Source organism: Artemia franciscana, chromosome 16 (assembly GCF_032884065.1).
Source record: "Artemia franciscana chromosome 16, ASM3288406v1, whole genome shotgun sequence".
Classification (NCBI taxonomy): domain Eukaryota; kingdom Metazoa; phylum Arthropoda; class Branchiopoda; order Anostraca; family Artemiidae; genus Artemia; species Artemia franciscana.
The window spans coordinates 31790723-31804358 of record NC_088878.1 but is presented as its reverse complement, the minus strand read 5'-3'; the positions used below and the strand labels follow the sequence as shown (position 1 = coordinate 31804358).

General features: G+C 33.3%; 1 protein-coding gene across 1 annotated transcript in view; it reads left to right on the top strand.

Annotated features, from left to right (window-relative positions):
* Positions 1-12008: 12008 nt before the first annotated feature.
* Positions 12009-13636, top strand: part of LOC136037345 (protein crooked neck-like) — a 42749-nt gene continuing 41121 nt past the window's right edge. Inside the window, exon 1 of the mRNA XM_065720017.1 lies at positions 12009-12131. Coding sequence (XP_065576089.1) covers positions 12084-12131 — 48 coding nt within the window. The 5' untranslated portion in view covers positions 12009-12083. The remainder of the gene's footprint in view (positions 12132-13636) is intronic.

Sequence of the window (13636 nt, the reverse complement as noted above, 5' to 3'; positions counted from 1 at the left end):
GTGCTTATCATTAGATCCTTCAATTATTAGGAGGGACTTCAGCTCCAGAAGCTCGTTCGCTGAAATCAAGTTTATGTTATCTAAGAGCTTGGTGATTAAAGGATATCATAGAAACTTAAAACACAGAACGAAATTTTGGTGAATTGATTTGGTCTTTGGTGGACGGCCTAAGTTTTTTATTCACTTTTTCTTCTAAAACAGCCTAATACAAAAGTTATGCTGAATTCTGTTTTCATGCAAATAACAGCAAAATGGAAGCCTTCAAAAAAGTGACAAGCTTCTGGCCTACCTGGTAAGGCAAGCAATCTCTTATATGTATATTATTTAAAAAAAAGAAAAATGGAAAAAAGATTAGACTGGTGTTAAATCAAAAGGTCTAAAATACTGCTACTACTACTGATAATACACTACAGCACCAAGCCGCCTGAGGGAAACACAGCTGCACTCACTCCTCCCCCATCGCAGTCTATTCAAAACTTCCCTCTTTACACCCTCCCAAGATGTTCACATTTCCCTTAAATATTTCTTTACTTCTAAATATATAAATTCATTAATTCTAATGTTACCCACCAAAAGCTACAAGCCTGAGAAAATGTGTTTGATGTTCAAAAAGTTTAGCTCCTGGCTTACCTTGTAAGGCAAGCAATCTCTTATATGTATATTATTTAAAAAAAAGAAAAATGGAAAAAAGATTAGACTGGTGTTAAATCAAAAGGTCTAAAATACTGCTACTACTACTGATAATACACTACAGCACCAAGCCGCCTGAGGGACACACAGCTGCAGTCACTCCTCCCCCATCGCAGTCTATTCAAAACTTCCCTCTTTACACCCTCCCAAGAAGTTCACATTTCCCTTAAATATTTCTTTACTTCCAAATATATAAATTCATTAATTCTAATGTTACCAACCAAAAGCTACAAGCCTGAGAAAATGTGTTTGATGAAAAGAAGAGAAACACCCACACAAAGTCAAGTAATCTTAAGAAACTCACACCATCAGATTCAGCATATCAGAGAGCCTTACTGTAGAAGTTTCAAGCACATATCTACAGATATGTGGAATTCTGTATTTTTGCCAGAAGAAAGACCATGGTGCATGTTTATTTCTACAGGGGGGAATCATATTGAATCAATGGTCCTATAAGATCTGGAGATGGCTCACTTGACCAAAGATCAAAAGTTATACTGCCTTTTTTATGAGACTAAAAAGATTGGAGGGCAAAATCCCCCTCACAAGCCCTATTTTTCCCCAAAGATATCCAATCAAAATTTTGACAGTCATTTAGTTCAACATAACTGAAAGGTTCAGTAACTATGCCTCTTTGGATGAGATGATCCCCCACTTCCCCTGGAGACATTTCCAATAAATCCCTTCCTACCCTGTCTTTACACCCTCCCAGGAGGTCCAATTTCCCTTAAATCTTTCCTTTTGGCCTCCTCCCATCCAATTTGGGGGACGATCTGATTGTCGTTTGACCCTATATGGTTTGCCAGAAAAGATGATCTTTTGTAAACTGTCATCCATCATTTGCAAAACTTGTCCTAGCCATCTCAAAACCTTTCTCTTATTTTAGCCATAGAAAGTGGGACAGAACCATATTTTTCATACTGCTTACTGTTTTAAATATGGTCAGTGAGACGGGAACCCAAAACAATCCATAGACAAATTCTTTGGAAAACATCCAACAAATTCTCCTCTGTCTTTTGGAGCACCCATGTTTTAGAACCATGCTTGAGCACTGTCATTACTATAGTTTCCAATATTTTAACCACTTAACTGCCTATTCTTCCAAGCATTTTGTAACGGGACCATGGCCAATCTACTTTTTATACTTTCACTGAATCTACCCTCTTTACTAATAATACTACCCAGCTGAGCAAAGCCTTCTACTTGACTGATGTTATTGTTACCCACCATCACCTTGTCACCTTCACTTATTCCTAGCCTTACCAGCTTAAACTCTAATTTACAGACTATTATAGTTTTTAGAGTGAGCAGGCATGATTTTACTTTTTTACATAGCTTAAAGTACTAGGAACAGAGAAAGTAAAATCTAGTCTTACTTATTAGACAAGTAGAATCTAGTCCCACTGTACATATATCTAGAAATTTATTTATAAATTATAGCTTATAACATATTTAGAAACAAGGAAAAACCAGGAATTTAATTTTTATTGAAAAAGACTCCCATTTACAGCAGCCAGTGCCAAAAATAAAATAGAAAAACATGGATGAAAAATCAGTAAAAATAAGCTAAAACACATGATACCAAACAGCTAGTTGTACATGGGAATGAATAGATTGTTATTGTTTCAATTTTTGTGAACGAAAAGCATTATCAAATCTAATTAATTGGTTTGCTTATTTATATTCACAGTTGGCAACACTGAAGAAAATATAGGTGTTTTCAAAACAAAAAGTCATGATTTTGAAACAAGCGGAAGAAAAGTTTTAGAGACTAGAGGCTTTCTGATATGAACAGAAAAAAGTTGGGTCCAGTGGGCAAAAGTTATTTTGATGTCCTTAGTACTTTTAGAATTTGACAGGCCTGTCATCACTCAGTAAAAGTACTTAAATTATTGCTAGAATTTCATCAGCAAAGTTATCCTACCTGTCTACCAGGAATTAAATTCAAAAAGCAAGTTTTTTTCAACTGAAAGTAAGGAGCACCATCAAAACTTAAAACAAACAGAAATTATTACATATACGAGTGGGATTGCACCCTCCTCAATACCTCACTCTTTAAACTAAAGTTTTTTTAGAACTTTTAAAAAAGCTTATTATTCTAATTAAACAACCCTTGTATTTCAAGGGTCATTCTTAATAATTGGAACAAAAATTCAAACTTTTGCATAAAAAGCATAGAGTAAAACATTTATGAGGTGTTTCCCCCTTTTTTGAAAATCAGGCAAATTTTTTCAGGCTTGTGGCTTTTGATAGATTTAATAAACATTTACGTATTTGATTACATATAAACCAAAAAAGTAAATGAAGAAAAACGCTAATAAAAAAATCACTAGTGGTATGGGAATTCAACATAGAACCCCTGGAGACTAGCCAGAGCTTTTAAACCACGGATCAACAGATACACCAGACAAACTTTTCAAAGAATCTTATTGTAGAGTTTACAATGTAAAAACAGCATGAGATTTTTGGATTTAACTTAACTAACACAATAGACATTGCAAATAACAAATAGTGTAATGCTGGGTGTCTTACTTATTAACAAATTCAATAAATGGACAATCATGAATTAAATAAATTTACAATGGAAAAAACTCACTTTGGACTGGTTGTGAATCACAAATTCTTGTGAGTTGAAATTTAATCAGCAGTGGAGTCAAGGAAAATTTTAGCACTCCTCCATCAATAATTTTAATCAGGAATATTTTTAATTAATGCAATGATCTTGAAAATCAGAATTTTCAAGAAATTTTTTTTTATTGATAATTAATTTTGCAGGTGGACAGTCTTTTCCATAGACAGCCCAAAGAATAATTTTTAGCTTACTGGCTCTTTACCAATTTAAAAGCCCTACTGCATGATTAATTAAAAATTAAATAGACATGACTGCAAGTAAGTCTCAGATGGGGGGAGTAAACCTATCAATACATTTATATTTCAAAATGTCTCAATTTTTCACAGGAGTTCTTTAGACCAATATTACAGATATTTCCTTAATTTGCCATATGTATAAGCATAGAAATAGACATTAACTTTCATTACCACAATTAACTTGGCCTAGTGGTAATTATAAAATGTTAGCTTCTCACCTTTTAATCCACTGACAGTAACACCTGAATTTTTACTTGAGGAACTCCCAAAATGCAAAGGACCAGATACTACAACATAGGGCATACTAATACAAGTTTGTATCAAGTTCTTACAATCCACAGGTCCTAAAAAAATAATAGAAAAGTAATAAGTAATATCTTACTATACTTATCTATTTAATTTGCCATGTGTACATATTAGATTATGCTTACAACCTTAAGATATTGTGTTTTTTTTCAACTTATAAGAATTATCATTTGAGGAACTCCCAAAAAGTAATGGACCATGCACTATAACACAGAGTCTGATAATACAAGTTTGTATTCAGTTCTTATAAAACAAGTGTCTGTGTCTAATGAGCCATAAGAAAAAACATAAAAGCAATAAGTTTTATCTTCCTAAACTTATCTATTCATCTATTAGATTATGCTTATAACCATCAGATATTGTGTTTTGTTTTTTTTTAAATTATAAGAACTATTATTTCAGGAGCTCCCAAAAAGTAACAGACCAGGCAGTGTAACATAGTCTGCTGATACAAGTTTGTCTACAGTTCTACTGAAAAAAGTTCCACAGGATAAAATCAATAAAACTAAAATGAATAGAGTCCTGGTTGAACTTTGCTGAGGTAAGGATGCTGTGACTGTTTTGAAAACTTTTCATTTTGGTTTTATTGATTTTATTTCATTTTGGTTTTTTTACTTATATATTTTTGTATTGCTAAGGACAGCCCTTGGACATAGGGCTGAAATATTCATTCTAATTTGTTTCCCACTGTCTTGAGAAATTCTCTATTGTTCTTCTTGTTTTTGGTGTTTAGGAAAGCTAATAGTTTTGTCTTACTAAATCTATTGATTTTATTGTATTTTGTTTTATTTGTGTATTTACCTTAATATATTTATCTGTTAAATTATGCTTGCAACCATCAGTTTTTGTGCTTTTTTTTTTAATTATAAGAATTATTACTTGATAAACCCCTAAAATACAATGCACCAAACACTATAATAAAGACTATCTAATGCAGGGAGTTTTCAAGGTCTTATGATCCATGTTTCATAAGGGAAAACAGAAAAGCAATTAGTTTCATCTTATTAAATCTACTTACTTTGTATTTATCTTTCCATCATGCTGTGATTATCTATTCAGTTATTTTTCTAACCATCAGTTACCTTAAATCACATATACAGTGAGATAAGGTGAACTGCATCCCCATGTAGAATCATGTATTTTGTTTTTCAACACATAAGAAAATAGTAGTGCAGATTCATGCCCTCCAAAAGGGGGGAGGGGTACTTGTTGCAAACTTACAGTAAGATAAGCAAAGGAGTGAAATTTTGAGCAGCAGGGTCAATCTAAACTAAATCTACTTTAAAAGAAACAAAAAGTGGCAATTTTTAAAAGGGATTGAACCTTCATTCTTAATTTTTCTAGGCACATCAACTTTATCAACTGCATTGTCACAAGGTAGCCTAGTATTTCTCACTGTAGCAGGTAGGATTGAACAATAGTCTCCAGGATTTCTGGTCATAGCTTTATTTGGTGTGCTGTTGCAAGGTTATAGTGATATTGTTCAGCTACAAATTTGATAAGAAAAAATAGACATAGTAAAACAAAAGAAATTGATTAGGAGTAGGTTAAGTGATTTGAAGGAAATCTTAAGATTTGCCTGTCCTTTGACTAGCTATGCAGAAGACATGTACAATAACTGGTATTAACTGGATTCTAGGAAAGTGAAATACTTTCAGAAATTATACTAGGCTACTAAGTAGCCTAAACTGGGCTATTCTAGGAATCCCATTTTCTAAGCCACAAGAAATAGACTGGAGTAAAGAGCTTGGAAACACTTTCCTATGGCACAATTAAGGTTCTGAATTCATTTCCTGAGCTCTCATTCTTTTAACAAACCTAATTTATAAGATGGCAAATAGCCCATCAGCTAAAATTCTACCCATGTTACACAGTTGACACTTTTAACAAGCCTATAAAGAACATCAAAAACAAAAACTACCTAAGGTCATTGGCATCTACCAGAATCACATATAAAATTACTTTCTCGTTAATAAATTGCTGACAGATAAAAAAAACCTAAGATTATCATAACATACCAAAGATAAACAAAAGTGCAAATCGTTATTTAAAATCTTTTGCCGTTTAGATCTAGAATGCGTTTTTGTTTAAGTAAATTAGCCTATGAATATGAAAGAAAATTTTTCAATGTCAATGTTTTTTCCTAACTTTTTCCTTAATGCTCCAAATGAAAACAATGTCTTAATGCTGTATTGCAGAGGCCTACTACAATTTGTTGTTTGTCTTGATCCTAAATTGGTGACGATCCTAAAATGTTATTAATTCTAACAATTATTTTTAGTGAGGGTACACTCACTCAAAATTTTCTACACGCACAGCCAATACCCATGACAAAATTTAAAAAAAAAAATTACGTTTTACAAAGAGTTTTCTCCTTGTCCTTACCCCTTGCCTTCCTTGTTTTGCATAAAAAATTGTCATTTTTGCGCCTAAGTTAAACTACGCTAAAGTTTGATTTTTCTCTCTGCTCTACTTTTTAAAACAGTAAAAAAAAAATACCGTAAAGAGCGGGGTGTTGAGGAAGGAACAGCCCCTTTCATATACGGAATAATTTCTGTTCATTTTAAGTTTTAATATCGCTCCTTACTTTCAGCTAAAAAAAATATTTTTTTATGTAATTTCTGAACGTTTTTGAATTAATGCATGTTTTGATCTTGACTCTTCGCACATGAATAATTAAAACGAAATTTGTATATTATTTTTTTTTTGGCTAAAAGGCTTTCTCATAGTTTTGATCGGACGATTTGAGAAAAAAAGAGTGGGGGAGGAGGCCTAGCTGCCCTCCAATTTTTTGTTTACTTAAAAAGACGACTAAAACGTTTATTTTTTTACGAAAGTTTTTATTAGTAAAAAATGTACGTAACCTACGAATTAACTTACGTAACGAACTTCTATATTCGTAGGTTTTTATTATGTATATAAGGGGGTTCGCCCACTTGTCAACCCCTAGCTCGTTATACTAAAGCTTAAATTGTGTCCCAATTCCTTAAAAATGACCCCTGGCTCACAAAGGCCGTAAAATAAATAGTTGAAATTACTAAAAATACTTTAGCGTAAAGAGTGAGATATTAGGAGGTTAACCCCTCATATACGTAATAATTTCTGTTCGTTTTAAGTTTTAATGCTGCTCCTTTTCAGTTGCAAAAGCTTTTTCATATTTATTTTTCATTGTTTTTTTAAATAATGCTAGAAAGTTCTGCACCCCCTTCATGTAAATTTTCATCTCCCATGATAGATTCCTTCATAGAAAGATCCTCCCGCATAGCCCCCTCCCCTCTACCCCTTCCCCCCAACCCAAAAAAAGTCTGCTGAAAACGTCTCTACACTTCCCAATAACCATTACTACATGTAAACACTGGTCAAAGTTTGTAACTTACAGCCCCTCCCACGGGAACTGTGGGGGAGTACGTCGGCCCTTAAGACATGGTTATTAGGTTTTTCAACTATGCTGAACAAAATGACTATCTCAGAATTTGTATCCGGTAACTTTGGGGAAAAATGAGAGTGGGGGGGCCTAGATTCCATACAATTTTTTGGTTACTTAAAAAGGACACTAGAACTTTTAATTCCCATTAGAATGAGCCCTCTAGCAACATTCTAGGGCCATTGGATCGATAAGATCATCCCAGGAAAAAAAACAAATAAACATGCATCCGTGATCTGTCTTATGGCAAAAAATACAAAATTCCACATTTTTATAGATAAAAGCTTGAAACTTCTATAGTAGGGTTCTCTGATTTGCTGAATCTGATGGTGTGATTTTCGTTAAGATTCTATGACTTTTAGGGGGTGTTTCCCCCTATTCTATGAAATAAGGAAAATCTTCTCAGGCTCGTAACTTTTGACAGGTAAGACTAAACTTGATGAAACTTATATATTTTTAAAATGAGCATTAACATTTGATTCTTTTGATGTATCTATTGGTATCAAAACTCCGTCTTTTAAAGTGTTGATTACTATTGAGCTGTGTCGCTCCTTACTATAGATTGTTACCACAAACTGTTTGATCCAAAAGCTATATAATTGAATCCCTTTCTTCTCATTTCGTTTTTTCTCTTTTAATAATACTTTGGACAAAGTTTATTTAATTAATTTCTGAACATGCTGTTTGTACAGTCAATATTTTCTGCATCCTTTTAGCATCTACATTGATCATTTTCTTTATTATATATTCCTTTTTCAGTTAATTTTAAGGACAATTTTTTGGGGGTATTCAAGACCTTGCGATAGATTTTTTAAATAAATTTTATCGTATCGTAACAGTTTGCAACCAACCAGCACATTTGTAACCTTATATACCAACTGAAATGAAAATTGTTGTCTTCTATGTTTATAATTATATGAAAATATTTAGAATTTCGGTATTGAGTTTTATATTTCACCTGAAGATGGTTGTTTATTTAGTCCTGAGCCTAAATAAAACAAATGTTTGGGATGTAGGTTTTCAAATTCTATCAAAAATATATTTAATACATTTGAGATATTTGTGAAGAGTCGAGCCAGATTAAACCTAAAAGTAATGACTCAAGTCGACACTGCCCGAAATTTTTAAACATGAAAACTCAACTAAGAATTTAGGTTTCCGGAATGTAGGAGCACTGAGCCAGTTGACAAAACTGGCCGAGTCATAATGTTATGGTAAATTTATAATGTAGGTGTTTTTGCAATACCCAAATTGAGGTGGCCTATAAAGCGGCAGAAAATGCTATGAAATTGTCTTACAGTTATCTATTATAGTCAAGCAGTGATACAAGAGAATGCTGTTGCTCTCCTCTACTCGTCTCATACGGCAAAGTGTCTAAAGAAACAAACTGAGCTTTCAGTTTTGCTCTAATTGATGATCAGAATTTCTGAACGAGAGATCAAAATACCTCAACTTATATAATATGTATTGACACTAGGATTTGGCACCGTTGCTGTTTTTGGCTAGAACAGAAACGATAAAAACGCAATTAAAAACGCAGCAGAAACAGATTCTAATAGAAACGGAGAAAAAACGAGAGAAAAAATAACGGAAAGAAACGGAATTTCATTTCTTTTTTCTGTTTTTTTACCGAAAAAACAGAAGCAGCCTGTTTTTTTTTTTTTTTTTTTTAGCTCGTTTTAACAGATATTTCCGCTTTTTTTTAGTATTTTAGGTTTATGGAAGAAAAATGAACATTGACAAAAATTGATTAATAAAAAAAGATCAAATATAAAAGAGACCAAACATTCCCCAAAAAGACAAAATAGACCCCAGTTTTCCCCTCCCCCCCATTTGAACTTTAGTTTCTTCCAAAATTCTGTCAAAACTAAGATAAACCTGCATAATTTTGCATTTAGTTTATATTTATCTTTATAGCGCTACAAAGTAGCTTTAGAATACTTTTTCGTTTGTGTTTATCATTAAATAAAAAAAAACAAGTTTTTTTAAATGAAAGTAAGGAGCGACATTAAAACTTAAAACGAACAGAAATTACTCCGTATATGAAAGGGCCTTTTCCTCCTCAACGCCTCACTCTTTACGCTAAAGTTTGACTCTTTCTCTTAACTCTACTTCTTAAAACAGTAAAAACTTTAGCGTAAAGAGTGGGGCGTTGAGGAGAAGCCCCTTTCATATACGAAGTAATTTCTGTTCGTTTTAAGTTTTAATGTCGCTACTTACTTTCATTTAAAAAAAAAACTTGTTTTTGTTATTTAATTTCTGGACGTTTTTTAATTAATGCATGTTTTGATCTTGGGTCTCCACACATAAATAATTAAAACAAAATTTGCATATTAATTAATTGCATTTAATCGGAAGATTTTGAGAAAAAGGGAGCGATGGAGGAAGCCTAATTGCCCTCCGATTTTTTGATTACTTAAAAAGGCAACTAGAACTTTAAATTTTTTACGAACATTTTCATTAGTAAAAAAATATACGTAATTTAAGAATTAACTTACTTAACGAGCTTCTATATTCTTATGTTTTTATTGCGTATATGAGGGGCTTCACCCCTCGTCAATACCTCGTTCTTTACACTAAAGTTTAAATTGTTCCAATTCCTTAAGAATGACCCTTGAATCACAAAGGTTGTAGAATAAACAGTTAAATTAGTAAAAATACTTTAGCGTTAAGAGCGAGGTATTACAAGGAGGTAAACCCCTCATATGCGTAATACTTTATGCTTTTTTTAATTTTTAATGCTGCTCCTCACTTTCAGTAGAAAATTTTTTTCATATTTATTTTTTCATTGTTTTTTTTTTAAATAATACTAAAAAATCCTGCGCCCCCTTCATTGAAAGTCTCTTCCCAATTGAGAAGTTTTTCCATGGAAAGATCCTCCTACGTAACCCCCCTCCCCACCTCAACTCTCCCTCCCAAACCAAAAAATCCCCTTTGAAACGTCCGTACACTTCCCAGGAACCTTTACTATATGTAAACACAGGTCAAAGTTTGTAATGCCTCCCACGGGGACTGCGGGAGAGTAAGTCGGCTCCAATGACATAGTTATTAGGTTCTTCGACTATGGTGAATAAAATGGCTATCTCAGAATTTTGATCCGGTGACTTTGGGGAAAATATGAGCGTGGGAGGGGGCTTAGGTGCCCTCCAATTTTTGGTCACTTAAAAAGGGCACTAGAACTTTTAATTTTCGTTAGAATTAGGCCTCTCCTGACATTCTAGGACCACTGAGTCGATGCGATCACCCCTGGGGGAAAACAACAAAAAACAAATAAACACGGATCCGTGATGTGTATCATGGCAAAAAAATCAGAAAATTAGATCTAATACCTTATATGGCTCAAAGGTCATGACACTGGTGAACAAAATGACAATTTTTCACCAAAAAAAAAATCCATTTTCTATCTTAAGCAGTATTTTGCATATAAGGCTGTTTGACTTCTGAATGATTCCAGGTAGCACTATTCGAATTAGTAGACACCTGTGTTGTAAGCGGCAGCTGGAAACATAATATCTCAATGATTTAAAAGCATTGTATGTCGTTAATATCAGCTCACTCAATAATTTAAATGTATGAATAATAGAGATTGGGCCTTAGATACCCTGCACATCACCACCATGTCAGCTAATAAATGATTCATCAGAGCCGTTTGATTAAACTACACAGCTTAATTTGGGCACTGAATGAGCTTGCTGTCTTGAAGTGCTTAATTCATTGGAAGATAATGATCTGGAATACACCTGGCAAGTCATCCAAATGGAACCTTAAATTCAGCACTTGGACTCCAAAAGAGAGCAAAACACCTTAAAGGAACTATGCCCACTTATTAAACGACGTGAAAAAGTAAAAAATACTCGAGTGCTATTCCACTTCACATCCAAAAGCTATTTAAAAGAGCCAACAAGATAAAACTATTGATAAATAGGTGAAAAAATCCTTATAAATGTTGAAACCTTGACTAAAAAGCATCTGAAGGGGAAGAAGCTGCCTAAAGAAAAGACAGACGAATCCTGTATGAAATTGGCAGAGAAATTGTTACATGTAAATTGGTAGAGAAATTGTCATTAAAAATAAAAATAAAAACATCGAATGGCGATAATCACAATTACTAATCAAGTACGGAGATAACGAGTTTGATTAGGTGGTTTGATTAAAATACATGAAGAGGTCGTCAAAAAGAAGTAGGAAGTAGAAGAAGAAGTAGAACAGAAATAAGTGGGGTCTGTTTTAAGTTAACCAAATGGAGATTTCAATAGAATGAAGAGATTTAGGTGTTAGAACATCATTCCGTGTCATAATAGTAGTAGCAGTATTTTTGCTCTTTACTTAGGGAGCGCTATTGCGTTGCCTACGATAGTAAATTGAAATAACTTTTAATTTTTACATAATTTTGTAGTCATGTGTGAATTTTCAGCTTAATTCACTCCATGTCAACCGTTTGGTTTTGGGTAAATCTTATTGATTTTTCTATCTAGATTGTTGTTTTAATAAATAAAAAAACCTTATCATAAGAAATTCTCTTATTCCCAATATCAATACAAAATAATACAGTAAATTATAGATATTAAGTTCTGCAAGGCAAAAACAAATAGAAACGGAAACCACACACGACCGATGAAAAAACAGAATTTTATTCAGAAAATGAGAAATGAGAAAATGAGAAAATCCGAGAAAATATAAATGGAAAACGGCTCTGAAGACAACATGAAAACGTCTGTTTTCAACGTACTCAAATGCATTTTAAGAAGAAGCAAACTTCAAAATTAGTGATTCATAAGCTAAAATACTAATAAAAATGGAAGAAAGCCCGCCTAAACCTGTTAAACCTCCTAAAGTTGCAAAAGTGAGATTGTGTGGCATTTGATGATTTTCTAAGGATCAATATAGGCTTAGTTATTTTTCTGGTGAAAGCTAGGCCAATAGGTGTACTGGGGAATATTGAAGGCTAGCTGTCTTAAGAGAGTGTTTCTTTCAAAGAAAAAATTAAAATGAAAAAGGTTTGCATGAAGAAACAGTATTAACATTAGGGGCAGGTTAGATATATAACCAAGTGATTGGCTACCTCCAAAGGAAACATGCAAAATTATTTAAAGTAGGATAGTAGGCTAGAATGGTTACCTACATTTGACATGATAGAAAATTGTTCATTTATACCTGGAAAATAGAATGTTGTGTAAATGTTCAGTTTCATCACAATCTGTCTAAAGTACATATTACTGCATATAGCAAGATTCTGTTCAAGGTTCATATATTGTTTCTTTGTCATTATTTGAGATGTGCATCCATTTCTTAGCTTTCTAAAATCTCCCTCCAACAAGACTAAAAATGCATAAAGTAGGCTTGCTTACAGGTAACATTACCTATAGAGCAAAGCATATTAGTTCATGAGCCCTGTGGGCAGCATGGCAAGGTATTCTATATTTATTCATCAAAGAGTGATAAAACCAAAAAATGGTAAAATACTAGTTAATTGACTTCTTGCTATCTCAGAAAGGGTTTAGGTTAGGAAAATGAAACTTTCAGGGATGAATCTACAGACTAAAGTATGTCCTGGGAAGGTATTTTAAAGTACCCACCTCCACTCCTTCTCCCTCTAGAGGGCCCTGAAATTTCCCTACATGACAGGTACCTATTGAAATTTTGACAAAACAACATTTCACCTTAATTTTCAGTTACTGGTTGCTTTTTCTCTGCCTTTAAATATGAAAATGCAATTCCTGTTATTTGAGTAGAATTTTGAGCCACATCAATGTTTTTCTTTAAAAATTTAGGAAATGTATTTGCATATATTTAAAACCTTATAAAATAGAATTCAGCAAAGTTATGAAGCTGAAAACTATTTTGTTGTGCTTCAATTAAGCAGAAGATCTATTTTGCAAGGTTTCACTTTTATAACACACATATTTTTAAAGGTCATCAAAGGTCAGGGCCCTCTAAAGGGAGAAGGAGTGGAGGTAGTTGCTTCAAAATACCTTCCTGGGACACACTTTAGCGTGTAGATTCATCCCTGAAAGTTTCATTTTCCTAACCTAAACCCTTTCTGAGATAGTAAGAAGTCAATTAACTAGAATTTTACCAAAAAAAACCTCAAACAAGCCTTATTAAATAAATATAGAACACAGACCTCCCCCTGTTGCCTGTAGGGCTCATGGACTAATGTGCTCTGCTCTATAGGTAATGTTACCTCTAAGCAAGCCCACTTCATGCATTTTTAGTTTGCCCCATGGAGGAGGAGGGTCAACCAGATATGGATATGCTTCTAGAATTAGCATTTCTAAGTTCTCTAAACTGGAAACTTAGAGACCCTTCCTTTTGTATTTCTAAAGGCAGGAAATTGGGAGGAAAGGC